At 30.3% G+C, this 27,850-nt stretch overlaps 1 protein-coding gene across 3 annotated transcripts in view; it reads right to left on the bottom strand.

Moving 5' to 3' along the window:
* LOC142327396 (organic cation transporter protein) overlaps positions 1-27,850 on the bottom strand; it is a 146,270-nt gene that overhangs the window by 17,910 nt on the left and 100,510 nt on the right. For all 3 annotated transcript variants that reach the window (XM_075370427.1, XM_075370429.1, XM_075370428.1), the window contains exons 2-5: positions 17,973-18,084; positions 7,155-7,353; positions 4,542-4,645; positions 729-886 (exon numbers count right to left, since the gene is read on the bottom strand). In XM_075370427.1, the coding sequence (XP_075226542.1) occupies positions 729-886; positions 4,542-4,645; positions 7,155-7,353; positions 17,973-18,084 (573 nt within the window). The remainder of the gene's footprint in view (positions 1-728; positions 887-4,541; positions 4,646-7,154; positions 7,354-17,972; positions 18,085-27,850) is intronic.

Raw genomic sequence — 27,850 nt, 5'->3', positions numbered from 1 at the left:
ATCTTTTTTAATATTATAAAATTATATAAAATTATTTATTACCAATATATAAATCAATGTATAGTACAGACTCCTGTGTAGTTTGCTTGAATAGTCAATTGATACATGAAAGATTCTCTAAATACAATTTTTAGCTCAGAATTTTAGAATATTTAAAATTTAGTTGTACTACATATATACAAGAAAAGGTATATACATATAGGTAGTTCAATTTTTAAGAACATTTTCTTTGTATTAAAAGTATTGAATCTTTTGTTGGTACATAAAGAATTTCCTTTAAAAATTCCCAATTTGATCTATATATATTACTTTTTTGTGTAAGCTTTGTTCATCTCTCTGTGGACCAACTTCCATGATTTATTTAAAAAAAAAAAAACTACAAAAAATTATAAAATAAGATAAATTAAAAAAAATTGCACTAAAATATTGAAAATTATACTGTTTTAATATTTCTTTAAATTTTGAATTTGATATCTTGCCAATGCTAAATTAAAGATCAGAAGGTTATTATTTATTGTTGTTTTATGTTAGTTTATTATGTATGTTTATTTTGGTTGTTATTATTTATCACTGAGACTTCTAAGGTTAAAATTTAAAGAATTGAAAAAGTGTTATTTTCTAATTTGTTACACTTTATTAAATAACAATATAAATTCATTAATGCCTGATACTACTTTTAATATTTTCTTAAAATAAGTATTGTTAATGATTAATAATATTGAACTTACTCATAACAAATCCAGTTATATAAGCACCAGCTGATCCAAACATACCATAGATAAACATTGCAGACAAATAAATATAATAGTGTGGAATAAAAGCCACTAATAAACCAAATATTAGCTGAAGCACAGCTGATACATAAAATATTATTTTACGGCCATACCTGAAAGAAAAATGCTATAATGAAAGAGTTGTATGATAAACAATTTCTCCCGATTAAATGATATATGTAAACATATTTATTTTTTATTACATTAATAACATAATCTAGTTTGTAAACCATTAAATAAAAACCATATAAACATTCATACATATGTAACACACTACAAAAAATATATTACATACCACAGAAAACTGTAATGCACTTAATTCAAGGACATTATGAAATCTAATAACATAGTAAAATTGAAAAACAAATGTATATACAAGTATAATTAAATTATCAAACACTATGCAAACATAACTTTTTGATTTCATAAGTAAGACTTTTCTTTTTCCAGGCATCTTTTTTTTTTTATGTTTGTTTGTTCTCCTGCTCCCCTGGGTCGGCTCAACAATCAAGTATTACTCAGCCCAGAAAATGTCCTTGCAACTCTAATGAGCTTCCCCACCTGCTGGCAGTATGTCTGGTATGGCAGGTCGGCTCACTGGTTCCAGATCTTTTCCTTATTTTCATCTTGCCTCTGCCTGTAACCGCATTTACAGGCATCTTAGAACTGTAAAAATGTTATGTTATTGCAAGTGAATACTAACTGATAATGGAGTTGGAGTACAACTCTGAAGAGAGCTAATTAGCATGCAAAATCTACTGAAAGCTATTAAATGGTATTCTTATAGGGATGTTTCATTATTTCTTTTATGATTAATTTTTTTTATACTTAAAAGGCATTAATTTTAAATTAAATCGACTATTATTGTCATCATTTATTAATGATTAAATGCCAATAAAAGAAGTCAAAGGAAATTAAATAAAGTATTTTTTAATGCTTCATTTTTCCTTTCTAAATTTGAATGATCACTGGGATCAGCATTACTCAGGAGTTTTAGAGTTTGTTCTTATTAGTTACAACTGAAATTTGATTTACTGGCTTATCAACTGATTGATTTGTATACTGACATGAGGTGTAGTGTAACTCATATGTAACTGACTTACATATATATGTGAATGATATGTAACTGCTGCAGCTCTTTATAATTTAATCCTCAGGCCAAGATATATTTAAATTAGAACTCAACAACAAAATAATGGCTAGCACACAATATCAAGACGCCATTAGAATTAAAATTTAAACAATGAGATCAGATTTCAGATTAGCACCCAGAGTACCTATCTATCTACCTATCTTCCACACCAAGTACTGATTCAGTGCAACATTCTAACACCCTACAGATCTATTAATAGTTTTTTTACTGTTTACATGGATTGCATCATCATACATTCTTATCATATAGAAATGGTTTCTATAATTTTAGAATTTCTGTCTGTTTGTGACAAAAATTAAAAAAAAACACTAATGAGATTTGAATAAAAACTTTACTGAATGCTGTTTGAATGAAAGAAAATTTATTAAAAGGAAAACAATTAAAAAATATACAAGATGCTCGCATCTTGTAAGTCAAGATTGGTATTTTGCCAGGGTTTTTTTTTAGTGTGAATAGTTGCTCCATCCTTAAGGTGAAAAAAACATGGTTTTCTGTTTCTTTATTTGATGCTGAAACATAAAACAAAATTCAAATACTGGATAAAATTAATTTCCACAAAGTTTTTACCAATGCAGAAGTTTCAAAGTTATTTATAGAAATCTTGTTTGAAACGATACTCTTTCAAACAATTTTTCTGTAGCATCATTGTAGTCATTGGTATGATTCTTAGAAAGAGGTTATGTTTACAATATTAGTACAGGAAATATTTGCATGATTTTTATTCAAAATTAACCTTTCCATTGTATTCAAGACTTCACTTTGAAATAGTTACTCATGTCTAGTCACAGGTGTAGCTAACATAAAAGTAAAACTGTATAATCCTGTTAAATGCACCAAATTCTATATAACTGATGAAAATATAATACCTTTAAAACCGTAATTTAATAGAATATCTTTTTAAGCATTCATGTTATTAACCACTGTATCATTATAATGTTTAAATATTTTTACCTTAATATGGAAATTTAAAAAATTATATTACAAAATGTAAAATATAAAAAAAATAAAAAAATAATTTTATTATGTAGCTTGAGCACAGTACTGAATGTATGGCTAGGCACATTAAAAATTTTTTTTTTTTTAATTTTTCAATTTTATATTTTTTAATATTTATGACTACATATTTTTATATGTTATAATTTTAATGGTTTGAATTTAATGTGTGATTTTGAAGAAAAAGTTGAAAGCGCTGTTGGAAAAAAATAATTAGTATAAGGTAAGAAGCATTATCGAATTCTGTACTCTTGGTGGTAAACGGTTTTTATACTTTTATATTTGAGATATTAGTACAGAAGAGAATATGGACAAATACAATAACAAAAGAATTGTTGTTGCTAAGTTAATACTTAAATAAAATACTTGTTTATGGTAGTAAGTGTTTGCATATACTAAATATAAATTTTATGAATATACAATGATGGTTTGTAAAAAGTAAAAAAATTTGTACTACTCCATGTTCAGCTATCTTGACTGTTCACAAGGCACCAAGGTGAAACCAGTTTTTATTCATTGCCGACTTCCGTGGTGAAAGGACCTCTCGGCCTTTCATCCAGAGGTCCTGGGTTTGAATCCCAGTCAGGCATGGCATTTTTCACACACACTACAAAACACTTATCTCATCCTCTGTGGAAAGAATTACTTGACTGTGGACCTGGGATTAAAGAAAAAAAAGGGGAAAAAAAGTTCTTCTTCATTACATTACATTTACTGCATTAGAGTACAATTATTGCATCTAATCATACTTATTGCATCTACTTTAATCTACATTAATCATACTTATTGCATCTAATGCAATAAGTATGCAGCTTTAACAGTTTGTAGCTCTTGAAAGCAGTGCTGCTGAGTCTTGACTAAGAGGATAAGACTTGTTAGAGGTTTTCTGGGTGAATGAGCCAAATGTTCTTTCATATCCTCAAGATCTGCAATTAACAGCAAAAATTGACCTAGATCCTTTTGATTCTGTATGCTCCCAATCTCCTAAATTTATGTATCAAACATTATATTATTAATATAGCAGTAATGCAGACTGGGGGAATTTTAACAGAAAATTATTCATATTTCAAAAATTTGTTTAAAAATAAATTTCTGCAGTAAAAATCGATTCATCTTTGACAAATGGATGCTGAAGTAATACTAAAGCATAACAAAATTACTTCAACTGTTAAATACGACTAACATTGAGTGAGTATGACTGAGTATTGCCATGTGGCAGAACATAACATAAAATTTATCATTGCATATTTATGCCTTCATTTTATGGGTTGTATCATTTTTGAGTATCATAATTGCATGTAAATGCCATTTTATGTTAATTTCATAAGTTATTCTTGTTGTCACTTCATAGCATTTGATAACATCATATAACACCCACTGAGATAGTCAGGCCATGAAATATGATGGCAATAAAGGAGAAATTTTTTTCATTTTGACTTAGTACTCCATCATTTCTTTTTATCCATTTACTAAACATTTTTATACAAACATTCAAGATGCAGTAAAAGAAGTTGGATGATTTACACATTAAAAGCTACCACTTCTTGTTTATTGTATATATTTGTTCTATTCAGTTTTATTTACTGGCAATTACAGTATCAATAATATACTACTATACCAACTTGTCAGCCATGCTACCGAGTGTAACAGCTCCTGTAAATACTCCAAACATATATACTGATTGTGTAACTGCTCCCATCCATCTATTGTCACATACAAAATTCCACTGGAATAGAAATTGATAAAAAAAAATTAACTGGAGAGATGATCATTCATTAATTTACATTATTATTAATACATTTAATTGCTTCTGTAATAATAAAATGAGAATGTGTTATTTTTCAGGGACTGTAACAGGGACATTATACAATAATATGCTCTGATCACCAAAATTTCAAATAATATATATTTTTTTTAAATTTGGAGTTGGTCATAAACAAGATTTTATTGTTTTTACATTCAAGAATACATTACTACTGTATACAGCTTGTAAACATAATTACATTTTTGCATTAAAAATTATTAAGTATTAGTTTAAGATTTCTTAGACACCACTGGTAATTGAACCATAGTGACAAAAGTATAACATTACATTATAAAGGAGCTGTTTATCAGCAGTTTAGCAATTATTATGTTTTACATTATAGCCAAAGAACATTACATAGTCAGTAGATCAAGTTCTTGAATAAAAATAGCTTTTTATTCATTTCTATTATAATAATTAATAGCTTTTTATTCTATTATATAACTTTTTGGGAGGGGGGGGGGTAAATAGTTTCTCATTAATTTTATAGCTAAGAAAGTTCAGATAAACTTTAAATTATTATGCATTGTGCTGATATTTTATCTATCTATCAAGGGCTACCTTACAACAGGGAAGAAATTCATTAAATGTAATATTGCATTAGTAGTAAAATTTTTCTTAAGAATTTTAAACTAATTATGTGATAAACTATCTTAACCATATTTAATACCATTAAATTTTGAAATACAATATATATCATATGTAATATATTCAGTGATTGATATGGGTTGTTTTGAAGCAACTTAAAATTTTATTGTTAGGTATAAGTATTTCTTCCTTTTACAATCATTAAAGATATAAATTTTTTTAGGCAGAAATTACTTAGCTGTTTCATATATTTTTGAACATGAACTGTTTCTGTTTATTAGATGTCACAACTAAACAGTAGTTAAAGACAAGGTTTATCTGAGACAAACAATGGTACTGACAATAGCGTAATCATTCTAAAGCATCTCATGCCTGGTTCATTTAAGAATGTAATTAAAAGCTTTTTTAACTTAATTAATCAAGTATTAACATAAAAACCTTTTAATCAGTTTTAAAATTGTTTGGTATTTTTTAATTCTATTATAATATTAAAGGTGATAACCAGCCATTCAAAGTAAGTAAATAAATTGTCGTAAACTTAAGTAATAAATTTACTTAATTTTTTTTTTTTTTAATTTTATGTACATAAAATGTAAATAATCATCAAGATAGAAAAGCATTAAGGAATGTAGAAATGTATGCTACTGTTCAGATATAAGTCTAATGGATTTCAGAGATTTAAACAGCATGTAAATTTCACCCACATCTTCACTTAAATTACTATCACCTTGATGTGTTAATTTAATTTTGACAAAATCTACAAAACATAAACTATAAGGATACTATGATTCACAATTATATGGTAGTTATATAAAAGGGCATAATAGAGCATCACTAGATGGCATGAGGAATACATGTTCCCCAAATGCAAATATTAAAGGGAATTAGGTTCTGGATAAGACAGTAAACTGGATTGTTGCAACTCCTGGAACCTCTCAGTAAGTAGGATTACAGAAATTGAAGGGTGTGTAAAGTAAAATGTGAATAGCCAAAGCCACATTTAAAAAACTGTTTCTTATAGATCACTAAAATAAGGAATGCTTGGACAACTTGCTGTGCCCTGTTGGCATTTTTTTTAGTGCTATGACCACAGCAGTCAATGCCATTTAAAAAATAAAAAAAAGTAAAAAAAGAGCTTCTTTTATCTTATATAAATTACTTCTGCATCAGCATATCACTTTTAATGAAACGCAGCTTATTGTTGGCAATCGTCAACAACTCTGATAAAGTGCCTTCAAACTATACTTCAAAAAGAAATGTACATTTAACCCAAGCTTACTCAAATGCAGGAGATATTCAGCATTAAATCTGACACCTTCATTCTATTCACCAAAGAGAGTGATTAATTAATGAATCTCATTACACTCAGAAAAAGCAACCCTGGTTGTTCCTCAGATGCCTTACATGCATACATAGCTAAAAAAAAGTATAGAACAAATAGTACAAAACAACAAGATTATGTACCTCATTCAGTTACCAAGGAAATTTACAGAAATTGGTCCAGAACTCTATGAGTACTGAATCATCTGGATGGATCTAGAATTTTCATAAGTTCAGGCTGGAAAACATCCCACTACATATCCCCAAAACCCTGAGGATGTAATTTATGATAAATTTAAATTCTTAATAATAAAACCAATTGACATAGAAACAACACATAAATTAATTGATCCAAGTTCTAGAATAAGTATATAATTTACTGTAGAAAGCATGTAAAATCAACTGATTTCCATTTTGGGTAGCCCACTCTTTATATTTTCCCATGGATAAGACAGACTAATAAACATGAATTGTTATATTTATAAACTGGCTACTGAGGTTTAATAATGCATTTAATACATACCTCCATGCCGCGAGATGTTTTGTAATACGTAGTATCATAAACCCAATGGTTACATGTAGTAGTTAAATTTGTCTCTGAATCAATGACATGACATGAATCAGGTGCTCCATTACTCAATTTAGGTATCCACTGGTCTATTACTTCTGGCGAATTAAACGGAAGATAGGTATTATTTTGTTCTAAATGTGGAACGGCACATCTGTAATTAAAGTACAAATATTCAAAATTATTCTGTTATTGAATTGAGGTATAATATTATAATTTATTGTTTTTCAAAAAAGGGAGTACTTTAATTCCTATACATTATTGATCCCAATCTTTAATACTGGCTTATTGACGGAAACAAGAAACATTTCACTCATCATTTTTTCACAGTATTCACTCATCATTTTTTCACAGTAAGTGCCACGGGAAGCTTGTTATTATTAGTTATGGCACTTAAGGGAGTAACTAATACTTCTTGTCATATCATATCATCTAAAACCATTCAACTGTAGCAGTTAATGTACATGTACATAGATCGATAGTTACAAAGTGTTGATAATTATCATTATGTTACAAATGCTATTAAATTTCTGGGTTGAGTTTCATGTACATATGTATTATACAAATACAATTAAAAAAAAGTATTTTGTAGATGAATGTCCAAGCATGAATATATATACACACACAAACACACTCAGAAGTTTTCTACATTTCTTCTGTTCTCTCTATCTACAAGGGTGGTCCAGAAAGTAATTTACGTTTGTGCCTAGCATGGAGATGGGTGGGGATAGAGTCGCTAGCCATCTTGGTGTCAAAACGTTTTTACACTTACGCATCAAGCTGTTGTAGTGTGTGGACTGTGATTTTTCTGCTTTGTTCATTGTGAATTATTGAAATCTGCACATCAATAGAAAATCCCAAAAGTTGTGAGGTGCATTCAGTGATTAGGTTTTTACTGGCAAAAAACCTCAAAGCAATTGAAATTCATTGGCAACTTTGTGAGGTGTTTGGAGATATAGTAATGAGTGAAGGTGGACTGAGGCAGTAGTGCATTCAGTTTAAAAATGGCTGCACCAATGTTCATGATGAGGACTGCAGTGGTTGGCCTAGCTTTGTGACTGATGAACTGACGATGAAAATCAATGATAAAATTCGTGAAAATCTCAACATTACAATTACAGAACTCTCGCTTCATTTCCCCCAAATTTCACAAAGTTTACTGTATGAAACTGTATCGGGGAAGCTTGGTTATGATAGCTTTTGTGCAAGATGGGTACCAAAAATCTAAGGTGGCAGATTTCTACAGTGAAAGAATAGAAAAGCTTGTGCATCATTATGATAAGTGCCTCAATTTAAATTGTGACTATGTGGAAAAATAGTTTAAGATTGTCTCTTTCAAATGCATATAATAAAATTTATTTTTTTTATTTGGTTGGTTTTTTATTTCAAAACATAAGCTACTTTCTGGACAGCCCTCGTATCTCATTTTGTATGATACAATTTGGCAGTCTACCTTTGTTTATCTGTCTAATTGGGATAAAATTTATGTTTTTGGGTACCATTGGTCTTTGCAAATGTTGGATAACTTTAATATTCAACAAAATCTCAACATGTGAGGGTTTCAATTTTTTAGCAAGTATTTAAAAAACTAATTAAACAGAGCCCCCTTCCCCTTAAAATTATAACAATTTTATCTGACTACGATATAGATATAGAGCATGGGAGGTACAGTGATTGATAAGTGACACTTCATACTTAAGTTGCTTACTCTAGTTTTTCTTTAAACTAAGTTTTTATTTACTGAGACTTTAAAAAGTCTCAGTAAAAATAAATAAAAATTTTAGTTTGATCAGTGGTTAATAATATTTATTGCATAGATGACAGGAATGTGTGTGATTTGATACCTTGGATAATAAAAGAAATTCTATTACTTACACCTGGAAGATCAAGAAAATCTTTAGGTTGGTAACATTAAGTAATTTATTAAAAATAGAAAAAGAAACATAAGAAAAACATTTCTTTGAGGCCATTTATCATATTATTATTGCACACAGTCTTTGGGAGGATGGTAAGTATTAAATCAGAGGTGGTCCGTCTGAAAGTTATCTCTCTCTTTTTTCCCTCTTCCTTACACTTTATTTCTTATTCCTTAAACAAACTGGATGGGATAGCCACTCTGGTTTCATCTGTAATGGCATACTGGCAACTTACAGTAAATATACTGGAACTTTCAATTCCTGTAGGGATTGGCCACATGCATTTCATTGGTGATTCTGCCATTTCTCAATATATCATTACTAACTAGATACTCCTTCTTCACATAGATAAAGAGAATCATTGTATTTTAATGGAATATCAAAAAATTTATAACTGATTTTCACGAAAATTAATTTCTTGGGCAACTCAGTGAACAGTGTAAAGTTATATTATCTGTCTGTGCATTTTTATGATTTTAGTTCACTTTTCTCAGAAAAAAACTGAAGATATTTCTTTAAATTTCAAGAAAAGCTAATGATTTTGAATTAAAATTGCTATTGAAAGTTTAAGCCTCTTTTAATTCGCGTAGGAGTTTTCCTACACGAATTAAAAGAATTAAAATTTCTCTTGGAATCAGAAAGACAAACTGATTTATCAATTTACAGGCTCTTAGGATCATAAATCTAGCAAAATCAATGTTAGTAAATGAATGATATTGGCTTTTATATATATATGTATGTTTAAACCAAAAAGTAGTGTTAATATCAGACACTTGAATTTTATTGATGTTAAATCAACAACAAAAAACTTGTGATAGATCTATTTAAAAAGATAAAAATCGATCACAACATATTAATCATTATTCTTTCTCTTGTCAAATCTTAAATCTACTATTTGCCTTATATTTTTATCATTCTTTATTTGTGTGTAAACATGTATTTGTGTGCGTGCTTGAGTAAATGAATCCCTTATCTATATCATTTATTTGAATGGTTTTAATCAACTCCCATTCATTTATTTTTTATGTCAGAACTTTACTCTTAAAGAATTTGCCATATATCCTTATCCAGATTTATTAACTGTTTCATAAATTCCAATAACACTCTTTACTGTTGATCACACTAATTTATAACTTGATTCATTTTTGTCGGAGGTATGAAACTAGAAAAAATGAAAACCAATTTCTATTGATTTCCTAAGTTTTTTTTAAGTATCTTGATAATATTTCACTTAGTTTTATATGTACACACAATCGCTGTTATTTTTGTTTTTATTTTGAATATTATTTTGCATTAAAGTATTTTGAGCTAACCATTATAGTGGAGTGACATTAGATTTATTCCTCGGAACCCGAGTATTCTAAATGAATTTAAGTAAAAACTGTTGGGTAGTGTTTTTTTTTAATATATAATACTAAAATGTTTACCTCATAATTCTTTGCGCTTTTTGTTTTTTAATTATTTAAACAAATAATGACCAATTATTTAATATATCCAACTTATTTATGATTATTAAATATATTCGTCTGCTTTAAAAGTTGAATTTTTATTAAAGATAACCTTTTTATAACGTAACTAACATTTCAGGTATAAAGCAAAGATCTTTGAAAGGGATCGAAGAGGGAGAAGGGCAGACGAACGAAATCCGGAATTGGCAGCTGTTGCTACTCACAGAATAGTTCAATTTCACTTCTAGTGAAGTGAATGAAACATGTGGTTGTTCTTCTGCTTATGAAAAACAATAAATTGCATAAGAATTTAAAATAATTATATATACATATACATAGATAAATATATATATGTCATCAATTACGATAAACAATAGTTAGAACATTTTTACTGTATCCAAATCTATATATATATAAAAATGTTAAGTTTGTTTGTGTACGCTTCAAAAACTCAAAATGTTCTGCACCGATTGAGCTCAAATTTTAGCACGATATATAACCCACATCAAAGATTGTTTTCATCTATTTTTAATAAATCTATCTATCTATTTTTAATTTGGAAATGTAAATAAAGGAAATCCAATCAGATCAATGCAAGATGGCCGCTGTCAAACACAACGACCAAATTTCTTTGAATTATATTTAACAGCTAAAACAACTGTATTTTATTTTTTTTAAAACACGATAAAAAAAAATTTTAGCACGATATATAACCCGCATCAAAGATTGTTTTCGTCTATTTTTAATAAATTTATCTATCTATTTTTAATTTGTACAGTTTTTTAATAAATAAGAGACTAATAAATCAGATGGAAATGTAAACAAAGGAAAACCAATCAGATCAATGCAAGATGGCCGCTGTCAAACACAACGACCAATCACAAAGAGCCCGTATGGCCGTTGCGATTGTAAACAAAATCACAACTGATTAAGTAACAAATTTCTTTGAATTATATTTAACAGCTAAAACATCTGTATTTTATAAAAAAAAACAACAAAACAAAAAGAAAAGCCACCAAGAAGGATGAATTACAGTAAATAAATTAAAACACCTAACTTTCTTATAGCCCAGATAGACTTAAGACTATGCAAACAAAAAAAGTCGAAATAACGAAATACACAGAAAATAATATCCCTACATAATGAGCAAAAAATCCTTTGTTAGGTTAAATATTCACTTTTGTCTGAATTTACAGAAGGCATTTACAACGAAGCATTGACAAATATTGAAGACAAGTGCTTAGCTAATGCAAATAAAGTTCTTAGTCAATTGGGAATGCCAGCACCCACCCGAGCTGCGATTGCTTCATTTGATGTGGATTTACGCCGTGAACAGAGTTACAACATTGGTGATCTTCACTCATATGTCCAATCAAACATTCCCAAATTAACGCGTGAACAGAAAGGCATTTATGATCGCATAATGCAAATGATAAATGACGGAGTTGGGGGGACCTTCTTCTTGGATGCGCCAGGAGGAACTGGGAAAACATTCCTCATTAGATTGATTCTAGCAACGGTTCGATCAAAAAATGATATAGCCTTAGCTCTTGCTTCGTCTGGAATAGCTGCGACATTGTTACCAGGTGGAAGGACTGTGCATTCAGCTCTGAAGTTGCCATTAAACATGCATATCATCGAGACTCCCACGTGCAATATTTCCAAAGCATTCTGTATGGGAAAAGTATTACAAAAATGTAAACTCATTGTTTGGGATGAATGCACGATGGCACATAAAAAATCGCTTAAAGCTCTTGATCGATCGTTACAAGATTTTATGTGGAAACGTTCAACCATTCGGGAATGTTTTGATATTGATTGCAGGCGATTTTAGGCAAACATTGCCTGTAATTTCTCGATCGACACCAGCAGACGAAATAAATGCTTGCCTGAAATATTCAACACTGTGGCGACACGTACGTACATTGCAGTTGACTACGAATATGCGTGTCCATTTGCAGAATGATCCATCAGCTGAGGTATTCTCACGACAGTTACTGGACATTGGAAACGGACAGCTGCCAATCGATGAGACGTCTAAACGAATATCATTTCCTGATAATTTTTGTAATTTAGTAACATCGAAAGAAGAACTGATCGAAAAAGTATTTCCTGATATTCAAATTAATTATAGAAATCACGATTGGCTCAGTGAACGAGCTATCCTTTCTGCAAAGAATAAAGATATCTATCAACTTAATAATGTTATTCAATCCACCATTCAAAGTGAGGAAATTACATATAAGTCGATAGACACCGTTCTGGAAGCAGATGAAGTAGTTAATTATCCAACGGAATTTTTAAACTTACTTGATCTGCCAGGGATGCCACCACACATATTAAAATTGAAAATAGATGTGCCAATTATACTATTGCGGAATATTAATCAGCCAAAACTCTGCAACACGCGACTTGCAGTTAAGAAATTGATGGATAACGTAGTGGAAGCAACGATTTTAACGGGGCTTTTCAAAGGTGAAGATGTCCTCATTCCTCGAATACCCATGATCCCGACCGATACACCATTTCAATTTAAAAGATTGTAATTCCCAATTCGATTGGCATTTGCAATCACAACCAATAAAGCTCAAGGTCAATCTTTAGAATTGTGTGGTTTAGATTTAGATGTGCCACAGCGAAGCTTGGGGGGTACAGCTAGTAGTGAATATATTTAAAGTTTTTAAACACAATAAGTATATACATTTGTATATATAATTTTTTTTCGTAAGTAATGAATCTTCTTAGCAGCTAGTTTTATATTATACATATGTATTTTTATATTATGTATATGTTTTTTTTTGAAATATCAAATAATAATAATAATTGTTAACAATTACATTACTGTGAAAAAATTAAAACAATGTATTGTTACTTAAAATTATTTTTCTTTCATTTTCACTTATATCTGCAGATTTTCATTAAGGATGGATAAAGTTAATGCCAACGATCAGAATGAAACTGACAGTGGCTTCATATGCGAAAAATTAGATACTGGTTCCGGAAAAAATACGGATTTGGGAGAAATAATAAAAATTACAAGAGGATTACCTACTTTAAGGTAGGCATCTGCAGAACGAGGAGATGTTTGTTTTAATTTTTTAAATAACACAGAATTTGTTTTTGTATATGCAGTATGTTGTAAAAGATAAATAACTAAAAATATATCTAATCGTTTAAAAGGAAGGATCAAAAGCAGTTAATTTACTCTCCACCGAAGAAAAAACTGCGTAAGTCATCATCAGTAGCTTTTGACTGGAATAATATTTATTTTATTTGCGGAAAAGAAGCTGACCAAATAAAAGAACAAAAGCGGTGAAAGGCTAAGCGAAGAAAACTTATAATTGTAAACCATTTAAATTTTAAAGAATCGATACTTGGTTTGCTGGCATTATGAAAATACGATTTTAACCTAGATATTTTTGGAAGAATATCAGGTGTAATGAACTTAGTAGCCGTTGAAGGCAAGTATCCCAAGGATTGCTGCACTTCATTACAAAGTTCCGCAAAAATAGCTGATCATGATGAAAAAGTCCATCCTCAAGTTTTACAAGTTGTTGCAGCAATGGAACAAATTTATAAATACATTGAAGAAAATGATGATTGCCAATTATCATTACAAGAATTGAAAAGTATTTTAACACAGCATATTCCAGATGAAAAAACAAAAAGACAAGATTAATGAATCATTATGGTGACAATATACTATTTTTCAGTAAATTTGGTTCCAACACAATTATTTGTTTTAAAGATGTCTCTCATGAAATTTTATTTAATACCTGATATAACCAAAAGTCGGATGATGAGGAAGCGGGAAAAAAGAATATTAGACGCTGCTGGTGAGATTATTCGAAGAGATATCCGATCGCAAGTTTATGATAATGAAATTTACCCGGCAAGTGATAAAATGTTTGAGTGTTCACAAATTTATTCCAGAATCTTTATGTTTCATGTTATCTGATATAATTTTAACAGATAAATAGAGCAAGCTGGAAAATATGTGTAATTATGAAAATAAATGCACCTCAGTAGTACACGCTATTATTTCTGCAGTACGATCACGATCTTTCATATCACCATTACACGTTTCTTTATCTGTCATGCTTCATCAAAAATTTGGTTAAAAAAAGTAATTTATATATGTGACGCTTTGCGTTTTTGTAATTCATATAAAGAAGCAAAGTTATATGAAGCTTCAGTGACTTTCACAAGTCCACCTAAACTAGTGAAAGTGACAGTATTCTACTCATTTACAAGTGAACTACTGTTTATCAATAACTCATCAAACAACTTCCTGCATTACCCCACTATCTACAATGGAATGCTCGTGAAGTACTCTTTATTTGTTGTTACCACATACTTCTTGATATCACCGTCACTGCAACGATGTCGAACGTGAGCTCACGGAACTACTCTGTTATCGCTTACTATCATGATTGCACCGAACACAGCCTTGCAGAACTACTGACTATCCCTGCTAATCTCTGGCAGTATTTATATCACCTGGCCTGCAGAACCAGTATCCACCTCATCCCTTTAATTGTTGAAGCGTAACAATTTTCGTCATCTGTGCCCTTATGTTTTTCTATTAATTCTTATTCTGGTCTGGTAACCATTCTGACCAACAGTTTTTGGAAGTACCATTCATTGTTTGTATGACAAAGAATAGATTGTTAAATGGACCTGTTACCCTGTAAAAAGATTCCCTTTTAGTTCCTTCTGGATTCTTCTTTTCATAATTATTTTCTCTTTCTTTCTTCTTAATTGGAAGGAATTTATTACCCTGGTCTGTAATACGGGTCCTTTAAATATAAATGCCTTGAATATATTCTCAATTATCTTTTCATATAATCTACTGTTTATTTTATGTACATTTTTTTGCCATCTACAAATAGACCACTAAATTAACTATACGTGGATATCTTAATACATAGTTTATCTCTTTTTAAGATACTGTTATAAATTTCCAACTTCTATTTGTCATTGAATATCTTGATTTTCAATTTTATCAACCTACCTAATTTTCAACATCCTCTATTAAAATCACATTTCAAAACTTTCATCCTTTTCCATTTTGCTTTTTCTATTGTACATTCTTTACAACCATACAGTTTTCAATACAAAGATTTTTTAAAATTTATTTTTAATTCTTATTCTTACTAGTATTTATACTAGCAGAGTTCTTTTTACATGAAACTCGATTTGTTTGTATCACTGCCGCTTTTGATATCCAGATTAATTTAGCCATCATTTGTAATTTTACTACCTAAATAAAAATCTTCTGGTGCACGGTGTTCTCCTATCTTAATTTAATATCTTATTATCCTTCTTTATATCACATTTTCAAACTGAATTTCTCTTCTTCTAGTAATCAATTCATCCCAGTGAGAATTTTTTTCCAGATAATCTGTGGTTTCTGCTACAACAATGAAGTTTCGCATCTTATATATTCTCCAAACATAGTTATTTTGCTCTTAAAAATTTATTTTAGTTCATGCATTGCTTCTTTGAACAAATTTAAAGGTAACAGGGTCAGATTACCTTGTTATTTCACTACTTTCTAAATCAGAACTATTTTTCCTTTGTTTTCTACTCTTGTATTTGCTGCCTGATTGTTTTACAGATTATAACATTCTTTTTTTGTATTTAAGTTCAAATTTTGTAAAAATTTATACATTTTATTCATTTTGAAGTATCAAATATTTTCTAAGGAGGAACACGTTATCTTAAGCCTGCCATCTTAAATTAATCCTAAGGCCAGAATGGACTCTCTTATATCCATGTTCTTTCAACTGAAAAGTCATCTGATCCAGCTCCTACTACATGTTCTATTTTTCCGTGTACTATTCTTATAAGTATTTTTCATGCATAAGGCCAAACTGATGAAGCAATATTTTTCATATTTGTTTACTTCTGCTTTGCCAGTATGATAACACTCTTTAAAAAATAATTTTAAGTAAAGTTATGTAATGTGTACATGCTAAAACTGCATTTAAAAACAAGAAAAAATTGTATTTTTGTCAATGAAACTACAGATATGAAAATGTCTCAATGGCAATAAAGATACCTCCTTTCTTCTCTAAACAGAGTGAAAATTCAACAATGCAGGGAAAGATTGTCTGAAAACATCCATTATCATTCCATTTAGTGTTACAGCTCATTGTACTTTGAGTTCACTTGGTCTTTAGTTGCATGTACTGAGCCCTTTATTCCCCATTGTTTATCCACCCTGGATGGTGAATAATTTGATTTCAGAATTTTCTTATCCACTTATAACAAGAACTCAGTATATATCTATCTTATACCAACAACTCTTTCATAAATTATTTACCATGTTAAACCAGATATTATTTATATTAATAGGTCCAAATATGAATATTTGGTTAGTTATAAATTTATTATTGATAAAATATGATATTTTGGGCTGCAATATGTAATATATACTACGTATGAGCAGAACATCTGTCATCAGCTAGCTGGCCAATTATAGAAATTTTTGTTGTTCCATTTTACAAATTGTAACAATTCATAATAGAATAAAGCATTTTATGTTATTTCATTGGTTCAGAAGAGGATATAATGACACTTGGATTTACAGATTGCTTTACAAGCATTACCTGACATGATCTCTAAGCATATTTTTATATGCAAAATTTGTAATACAACATTTAATCAGATTGATATGAATAGCAGAGACTTTTTTGGTTAGGTTTCAGGTTATCATAGAATGTCTGGAAATGTAAAGGCATTTACATAAAATGCAGTAAGAAAGGCATTAATCTTATTGTCTTTCACCAAGCACATTATCACATTAGGTTTTATAAGTTTAGTAAAAAAGCCTTGTCAATGAAAATGTAAAACTGGCATGCAAGTCTTATGCCATGGTTGTAAACAAACTATTGCATAAATGACTTAAGATTTTTAACTTAGATCAGTTGAATGCTTTACTAGCTTTTACTAAGACTAATTAAACAAAGTCTTAGAAAGGTTGTTAGTTTTCTAACTGGACATGGTATACTCAAGTCTCATTTGACAGCTATGGGACTTTAAAGAGAAGGCCAAACTTGCAGATTATGCCAACAGTTCCATTGAAACTGCTCACCATCTTCTTTTAGAATTTAAGGAGTTTCAATACATAAGAAATTTAATTTTTGAAACTTCCTTCCTTCCAAGTGAAACATCTAAGGTAGTGCATAGACTCTGCATGTTTTTTAAAGCTGTGTTGCTAAATTTGTGGGTTTTGAATAAAACAGATACAAGACATTATGTTTAGACTGAGGTGTTTGAACTGACAACTATTTCTTCACCTAAATGTCAATTGCAATATTACATTAATACTAAAACAGTTCTACTAATACGGTATTATTAACTGAAAATGTCTTTAATGATCTTTTAAATCTGAATTTTATTACCTGTGATCAGGTACAGCAGCAGTTGTAACAACAGATAACATATGAAGACCAGCCGTCATTGCAGCTAGTATGTGAAGTAGGAACTGCTGCATTTGGTATGTCCCGAACTCACCTATAAAATTAAAAAAATCAGAGCTTGTAACATAAGATGTATAATTTGATAATATGCTTTAATAATGTTTCAGGATCTTTCAAAAGTTCAAGGAGTATGAAAATCTCAAAGTAAAAACCAAGTTATGTAGTAAAATTCTTAGTTATTTTTATCTGTGAGTTCACATTTACCAAATCCCTTAATTGTACAATTACAAAAAAGTTTGTTATATATTTAATCAAATACGAATTTTATGATTTTTTATCCTTGGATATTATAATATCTTCAAAAACCTTATTTTTCATCATCAATAAAAGCTAGAAGTCAGTGAGAATGAATATTTTAAATACACTAGTTCCCATATAAACAGATATAAGTAATATCAGTCATGGAAGTAAATGGAATTGTTTCTTTCATTTACTTTGTTATTGCATTAATCCTGCAGTAATTACTGTCAAGGGCAACCATCTGTAATAATTTTATCAAATGCCTCCTGTCTTAGTGTGTAGATAAACTGTCAAAAAAAAAACGTTGTGTAATAAAATTACTGAGAATAACTTAATAATATATCTGTGAATTGGAGAATAGTATTATTTGAATATATTTTTTTTTATTTCCATCATAGTCTGAGTAGATTGTTGTTTTGCTATGAATGCATGTTATATGCAGCAATAACATTTGTCCGTATAGGAACAAGTTCAGAGTTTGCTATGGTTTCACCAGTGAAAAAAGCTATCAGTATCAACTTCTCTTTGGATTTTGGATAACAAAAATGAAATTACTCTTATGCTAGCCAAACAGTTTCATTTCCTTCTTATTTATTTATTTTTTTATTTAATATCTCATGTAAATGCTGTACTGAGTTGAGTTCAGGATGAATCAGAGTTCAACTTATATATCATAAAACTACAAATCAAAAAGTATAAAACTTATTTTGAGTTTTGGAACACACATTATTTTGATCAAATTGTGAAGTTCTTCAGAAATATTCAGAATTATGTGCAGATAAAGGAGTATACAAAAAAAATTGCTTTCTAACTTTTCACATTTGGTACTTACACATAAGTTTATAATAGTAAGTTCCAGATGTAATGAAATTTAGACATTGGTGCATACTATTTATGGACTTTTTGAATCTTCTTCTAAAAATTGTAGACAATCTCTTATATGTAAGGTAAAGCTTTAATACTTTACATACACTATTCTTCATGGCATTAACATACATAGGAAATGAAGTACCTTTCAATTTATACTAATATAAATTTTATAAACAAAATAATTTTTTGAGTGTTTTCTTTAAAAAAAATTTCATTTGTAATAATTTAAAAAAATGTATAAGAATTTAATTAATGTAATTAGCAGTTAATCAATCCTTAGAGTATTTGAAGCAAAACAGGCAAGTCAAAAATGATATCTCTTAATTTGTTTAATGAATTTAAAACAATCTGCAATTTATTTCGGAAACCCAAGGTTGATAATGAGAGTATGTAGTAGATTTTAATTTTTTTTGTACCAATAACACATGTATATATATATATATATTTTAACCTTTATTTGACAATTATAATGTAGAAATGTGCATGCGTGCGCACACAAACACACACACCAAAGAGTAATAAATAAAACAAAAGAGAGCCAGCCTTTCATCCTGTTCAAACCTTATCTTATTCAAACAAAAGATCTAAATATAATTTTAAAGAGTTATTTTTGTCATAAAGATCCTTTATCTCACAAGCAGTGTTCTTTCATCTCACTTCAGTTCTGTTGTAAATTTCATTGTTATATCTAATAACAAATGTTAACAATGCTTCCAGGAAATCTCACTTCACTAACTTTATTATTTTAAATTACCATCAGTTTATTATTTTAATCTATATTTAAAGTCTTCAAGGTTAGTATTACCAAACAATGTAATGCAAAATTGAAAATAAAGTGAAATCTGCTAGTGTACTTGACTCAGAACATGGATAAAATATATGTGTATCTTGGCAGGAGCAGAATGAAAGTATTGTCTTCTTATGGAGTTGGCAATAGCAATAAGATAACTATTTACTAAGTATTCATTGCACATTCTGTCCACCAATTCTTATCCCCTTATTTAATCTATTTATTCTATCTGCTACTCCTTTTTTAACCTCATATTTAGTTCTTAGAAATGTTCCAAAGTGGCATTTTATCTAGTTAATATTTTTCATTAAGCGGGTTCGAATCCCGGTCAGGCATGGCATTTTTACACACACTACAAAAAAATTTCATTTTGTGTTTGTCATAATATATAACAGAAATAAAACACTGCTATCAGTTAAAAATGTATCAATTTTTACATTTCTTGTATTCAAACACACAAAAAACCCAGTTATAGATTTCCCACCCACGGCCATGATATGGATCATTCAACTGGGGTGGAGGCTTTCCTCACAGATTATTTCTCTCGGTTGGAGGATGATGTAGTAAAATAGACTGAATTACTGAAGAAGAGATGACTGCGCATATTAAAGCCACAAACTCAGACAAGGCTCAAGGGTTAGAGGGATTAAGGTTCGAGCATACCGGAATATACCTCTGACTATCATACCGACCGTGACCACCCTGTTCAGGTTAATTTTGTACATAAGGATACTTTCCAGCTTGCTGGAAAAAGTTGAAAGTGGTATGCTCGCCCAGTCCGGAAAAATGTTTACTTTTCCCCCAGAATTACAGGCCAATTTTCCTACTGCCTGTGTTGTCAAAGCTGACAACACAGAGGGTGCATGAGTTCGAGAGGAATTTTTTTTGAGCGACTTCGATGATAATTGGGGACGGAAATCCGGCCTGCGTTCAGAGAGGGCCACTCGACAACCCTTTAGCTAGTACGGGTGGTGGACGACCTTGTTGGAGGTTTGAATAGGAAAGTGGTAACCGCAACCGTTTTTCTAGATGTGGCCAAAACGTATGATAAAGGTTCGGCATAACGGCTTGCTATATAAACTAGCCCACACGACGATCCCCGGACGTCATATCAAAACTGATTAGCAGTTTTACCTATTGCCTACTGGGCAGATAATTTTCTACGGGGAACGCAATTCGCAGTACGTATGGTGGGATCCGTATCATCCACCGAGGCAATAGCCGCCAGAGTTCCCCAGGGAGCGATGCTTTCCCAATTTCTATATACGACATATACGATCGATATGCCAAGTTCGGAAGGGGGTCAGCACGGCTTTACACACCGATGACACGGCTTTTTACTAAGAATCCCAAAATGTGGATTCCGCTGTAAAGAGACTCCAATGGCAGCTAGCTTTAGTGGAGCCGTGGCTCGATATGTGGAGAATCAGGTTCAACAGAGAAAAGTCCGTGGCCGAGTTATTCACATAAAAGCGAAGTGCGCAGTCAGATTATAGGAAATCTCAGGGGAGAAAATTCTGTTTGTGACGAAAGTCAAGTATCTGTCTATCTCATGCCGTGTTAGATGAACCACCATGAATGGCGGTACGCACAGTCGAGAAGTGATAAATCAGGGTGGAAACCTCTATATCGAGTAATCCTCAGAGCTAGCCGTAGCCACGAAAAAAAACGATAAAAAGTAACGTTTTGCACTTTTTATGTAAAAAAAAATTATTTTGTAAATTCTAGCCTTTATACAAGTACGGGCATACTAGCCCACTAGTCAGGGCTGGTCTAGTGGTTAACTCGTCATCGAAAATCAGCTGATTTCGAAGTCGAGAGTTCTAAGGTTCAAATCCTAGTAAAGGCAGTTATTTTATATAGCTTTGAATACCAGATCTTGGATACCGGTGTTCTTTGGTGGTTGGGTTTCAATTAACCATACATTTTAGGAATGATCGACCTGAGACTGTACAAGACTACACTTCATTTACATTTATACATATCCTCATTCACCCTTTGAAGTAATACCTGTTGGTAGTTTCGGAGGCTAAACAGAAAAAAGAGAGTACGGGCAAACTTATTACGTCGAAAGACAAAGAAGAGAAAAACGCTGAAGGACGCAACGTACTATTGTAAGTTTGTAATCGGTGTTCCAATTTATTTTCTCGATTTGAGTCTTATGGCGAACTAAACCTTTGCTGTGGCCCTGAAAAAGTTTTCAAAATATAACGTTTCAAAAATTTCAAAATCACTTTTATTATATTTCGTTTTTACGAATTGCATACGGGCTAGTTAATATCACCGGGAACCGGTGATAATTGCGACGTTTTATACCCGAAGAGTGTTTTAAATAACTTTTAACCTTGAAAGCTACAATTATGTCACTGTCAGCACATGTGACTCCCTCCAATGAAGAAAGTGCATTGCATCCTCCAACTTCTAGTGCTCCCAAGAGATGTATTCCTGCTGGGGCAGAAGGCTTTAGTACCAAAAAGACTTCAGGGGGTGGACTGAAGGGCAATTTCGTTGGAAGAATGAAGTGCACACTCACACACACACACACACACACACACACACACACACACACACACACACACACACACACACACACACACACACACACACACACACACACACACACACACACACACACACACACACACACACACACACACACACACACACACACACACACACACACACACACACACACACACACACACACACATGGCTTGTCTCCCAAGGTAAGTCCTGGTGAATACTCAACCGGTCTAAAGAATCGGAACGCAATAATTAATTCGGTCCATAAATAACACAAAATAAATATAACCACCATTAAATAATTACTGTCCCGATAAAAGAAATACACAATAGCAAAGGACTTTTGTCCATGTTCTGCAATTAGTAGGGAGATACTTAAATCTCCCGTTACCCTTGTGTTACGTGTTTAGATTTGAGTATTTGTGTTATGGCTACTTTACCTTTCGTCTCAAGTACATTTAAATTTAAAGTTATTAAATTTGTCAGGTAACTTGTCTAATAGAAGATTGATATGATTAATTTAAAACCAAATTAGGAAATATTGATATTGTTAAGGGTGATATATCTGAAATGGGATGATATTTTATGTATTACATGAAAACTAGCCTTTACCTGACAAGAACCTCTCAGTTCCAAGTTCAACATTTTGTACACTGAATAGAAAATATTTCTCAGACAGTTTCATAGAGAAAGCCACTTCTGCAAAACCAAAAAAATTCCAAGGATATAGTAACTCTAAAAGTCTCCAAATTACAATTTATCCAGTGAGGGCATCTAGCCAAAACCAACAGAATGACTCTTGGAGAGGGAAAAAGGTGATTATGGAAAAGAGACTGCAAAATAAAGAGATAAAATAATACTATAAAATACAAACTTATAAACCTATAAAATAACACTGTGAAGGATTGAATCAAAGCAAATGAAAAAGGATGATTGTGAAAAAGGGGCTGAAAAATGAAACATAAACTTTACAAAGAAAAGAGTGCTGTAAAACCTTCTCCAGGCAGTGGGGGATCCATTCTTTCTAAAATTCCTTTGGGGACTGATCAACAATTTTGCACTGACTTGCTGAAATACATCATGGAAAAATTAATTAATTCTACCCGAATGCTGCCCGAGAACAAGTACAAGTTTTCTTAAGGAAACCCTTCCTTATCTCCAGAGTATGATTGTACTGCATGTGGAAGTATCCAACAGAATAATATTTTAACAAAATGCTTAAGCCTTTGCTTGAAAGTAACACGGTAAACTGTGGGAAATCACAGTATTATCATAAAATACTAAGTACGAGTATAATAATGCTAAGCATGCAATGTATGTAAAATGCTAAGTTACGACTGTATTATGTATGTTATGCATGTAATAAAGACAACAGTAAATCACTTTCCCTAATAACCATGGCATGGAATGATTGTTATTCTTGGGAATGGCTAAGCTGTTTTTAGAAGTAACTAGCATTTCATGTTGAGTGGCCCATAAATACTATGGAACTTAACATTGCTGAAACATACTTTAAATAACAGTGATATAAGTATGTAAAGATTATAAAAAGATTAAAACTGAAAAAAAAATTCTTGAAGGTGTTAATTTTCAGTTAAAATCAAAATATTCAAGTTCATGTTAAACAAGAATACAGAAACTGTAAGTACATTTGATAAGTATATTATTAAAAATTTGCATGACAAACAATTTTTGTAAATTTTTAATTTAACTTTACATAGACTTAACAGAAAAATCTTTTTCAGTGATTAGGTCATTTATTAAAAGTAGTATCAGAGCATAATGTAACCCTTTCCTGTAAAATGAAGGGTTTTATTATGTAACATAAAAATAGTCCAGTGTCTGGTTTAGAAAATGTAAACATTATTAGTCTTATTCTTAAAAATAAATGATTTTATTTTAACATAGTGTAAATAATTTTTAATTTATTAATAAATATAGTTTAGATGATTAATATTTAACTACCAGACACTAATGTGATAACTCATTTTTGTATCTTGAAAATTGAATCATTCTGTTTTGAAAAAGCTCCAAGATATATTTATTTTAAACGAGAATTTAGATAGGTGTAATAAATAATGATAGCATGCTATCTCATGCAGTGTGTTTTATAAGGTATCTATGCTTTCTAAAATACAGCCAAATACATCTTCAATAAAATTAAAATTTTTTATATTACATGTTCTACTGTTAAATATGAAAGTTTTAATAAAAGTTAATTATTAAATGTCAGTAGTTTTATAAACCAACAGTTATAATAAAAAGTATTTTATTTATATGTAAATTTCTTGTAGGTAAAAAAAATACAATGATTTTATTGTCAATAAAATATAACAAAACTGTCCTATTCTCACTAATCGTAAAAAAATTTATTAAATGTATTATTATTATTGATTTATATCAAATTTGCTTTAAGCCCTAACAATCAAACAAAGCAATGTTTTTCATCTCTATAAAAATATCATCTTACACTGGATATCAAGTAACTATCTTGTATTTAATTCTAACACTAGTATTATTATAAATTTCTTGAGTATAAGTAGCTAACATCTGAGTTAAATAATATTTTATGTTTTATAAATAAATAAAAAAATACAATTAAAACCTTGGATTTACATAAAGAAATGAATTTTAACATGCAAGATGGTATGTGAATATCTACCTTAAGCAAAGCAAATGTATCTTTTATCAAAGATACAACAGAAAAAAGTGATATAATAAAAAATTGTTTCTTGTCCGCTAATATAATATTTTTGGTTCAAATAACAGCTTTAATTTTTTTACATATTAAAAATCTCAATCACCATCCTATTCATTACATCTTCAAACTTCTATAGTGAATTAATTACACAAAACAGAATAGAACTGTTCAAAAGTACTGGAAGATTCATATTTATAATTTAGTTTTTCTTACCTGTTATTCAGAGTTTAAAAAATGGGACAAATAATGGCAGAGCCATAGGAGTAGAGGTTAAATTCAGCATTAGATCTTAAATTCTTGAAATTGTGTGATGGGTCAACTGACAGCTTTTAGTATGTGGTAGACTGATTTTTATTTTATTTGTTAACATGATTCGTACACCAGTAATTATTTTGAAGGATTTCTTTATTTATGAGGGATTAATTATCAACTCTATTGCTCTTGACTTTAGGAACTTGAAGGAATGTTTGTAGTTCAGTTGGATACTTCATATATTATATCATTTTTGGAATAGGCAAGGATGTTCTTTTAAAAAACCTGAACTTCTCTTTGGGTAGCTGTAATATCAAATTTTAATTTATGAAAGAAAAATTATTTTTTATAGTATGTATTAAAGCTGGTAGATCAATAACCACCTGTAATATAATTGATTAATAATAATAATATACTGCTTCTATTCTGGAAAATAAAAATTTACTAATTTCCTAAGGGAATATGAATGAGATAAGATGTGAACCACCAACTAAAGGTCAAAAGGAGTAATTAATACTATCATCTGAAAGAAATTTTTTGTCTCATACTATGTTTCTGTGGTAGATCATTCTATCTCACTATTTATTCTTTTTCCTTATATAGTTCCTTCTTCCTTTCTTGGATTGTATAGTAAGATTGGATACCATATAGTTAGGTCAATGCTGGGTAGTTAATCTGTAGAGTAAATGCAATAACAGGAAATGATTTCCTGTGACCCTGTCTAATACCTGTTATGAAGTGCTTATTGGTTAATGTCAGTTCTCCTACTTGACCTATTGCTGTTGGCTATCTAATATGATACTGTTGGTTTAATACATATCAATAATGCTGCATTGATTTTATAAACAACTAATGGCAGCACTTGTTAGAATCAAACAAGCTTTCTGGCAGATAGCTCATACATAATACATGGAAATTATAACAGGTAATTAAATAGCAATAACTTTTTTTTTCTCTTATCCACAGTACACAAGAGATACAATCGATCAAACACCTCATTGATTATTTTAACCCAACCTACTTTTCAAAAATGAAACAGGATAAAATAAAATTTTAAGAATAAACCTAATGTGGAGCCGCATGACTTCCTTCTACACCTATTAAATTACATTTACACATTTTTTTAAAATGAAAAGTATATAAAATTTTATTTCATTAATAACTTCTAATTTTTTTATTGTTATTATTGAATTATTATTTATTGTAATTTTTTTTACAATCAGAGGTTAATATTATTGATAAATCAATATATTTAAATTAAAAAAAAAAAACAAGTTAAAAGAAAATAGAAAATGAAGTTGGATTCGAGCCAATGTGCCTTCCCCTTGTAAGATCCAAATGTTTCATTAATTAACATTTTATTTGGCTATAACTCTAGAACTAATGAAAATAAGTACCATTTATGATACATTGTTCAAAATCTCTCAATGAGGGCTTATTACTGTAGTTAAGAAAAAAATTTTGATTTGAATTGCAGTTCAAATCCAAATTTTTTGGATCTTGAGCTTTTTTCGACATTTTTGGTCAAGTCAATTGCAATAAAAAGGGGAGGTGCACAACTAGATGTTACAACAGTCCTAAATCAAAAATTTCAACATTCTAGGCTAATAGTTTTTGAGTTATGCAAGATATATACATACGTACAGACATCATGCTGAAAATAGTCAAAATGGATTCAGGGATGGTCAAAATGGATATTTCCACTGAAAACCAAAAATCGAAATCTTTCGCGAATGCAATACTTCCTTTATTTCCTACAAGGAAGTGAAAACTGATAAGATACATACAACTAAAATTTTTTTAACAGTACTTTTAATTTTTCTTGTAGTATGAAGTAACAGATTATACCGATTCAATGATCAAGATAAAATACTTAGCATCTGGTTATAGATCTCCCACATTACTTTATGCTGTTAAAAAAATACACATGAAGCTATTAATTCTAAATAAAAGACTTGCAACTCTTAGCCCCATAGTTCTGGCACTATTCCACAAATTTTTGAGTACGATCCTTTCATAATTAATTAATAAAAATTAAAATATTAATTAGTAGTTTTGTATGAGTGAACAGTGAGAGTTTACCTATGCCTAGTGAATGGAGAAACATGGATTTATGTATTTCTGAATATTTCAATGAGATTTTTCTGAAATTAAAATTAATTACACACAAACATACACATACACACACACGAACATACATACACACACACATACACACACACACACACACACACACACACACACACACACACACACACACACACACACACACACACACACACACAGATACATACATCTCCTCTTTTTTAAATTTTAGGATAAACTGAATTCATATCCTCCATAAATTGAAGGAATACATGAAGGCACTATACATAACGAAATTAATTTTTGCAAATTACCTCATAGATGCAGAACAGATTTACA

The sequence above is a fragment of the Lycorma delicatula genome, chromosome 7 (genome assembly GCF_047948215.1).
Source record: "Lycorma delicatula isolate Av1 chromosome 7, ASM4794821v1, whole genome shotgun sequence".
Lineage (NCBI taxonomy): Eukaryota > Metazoa > Arthropoda > Insecta > Hemiptera > Fulgoridae > Lycorma > Lycorma delicatula.
Note: the sequence above shows the minus strand (reverse complement) of the source record. Positions and strands in the feature narration are given on the sequence as shown.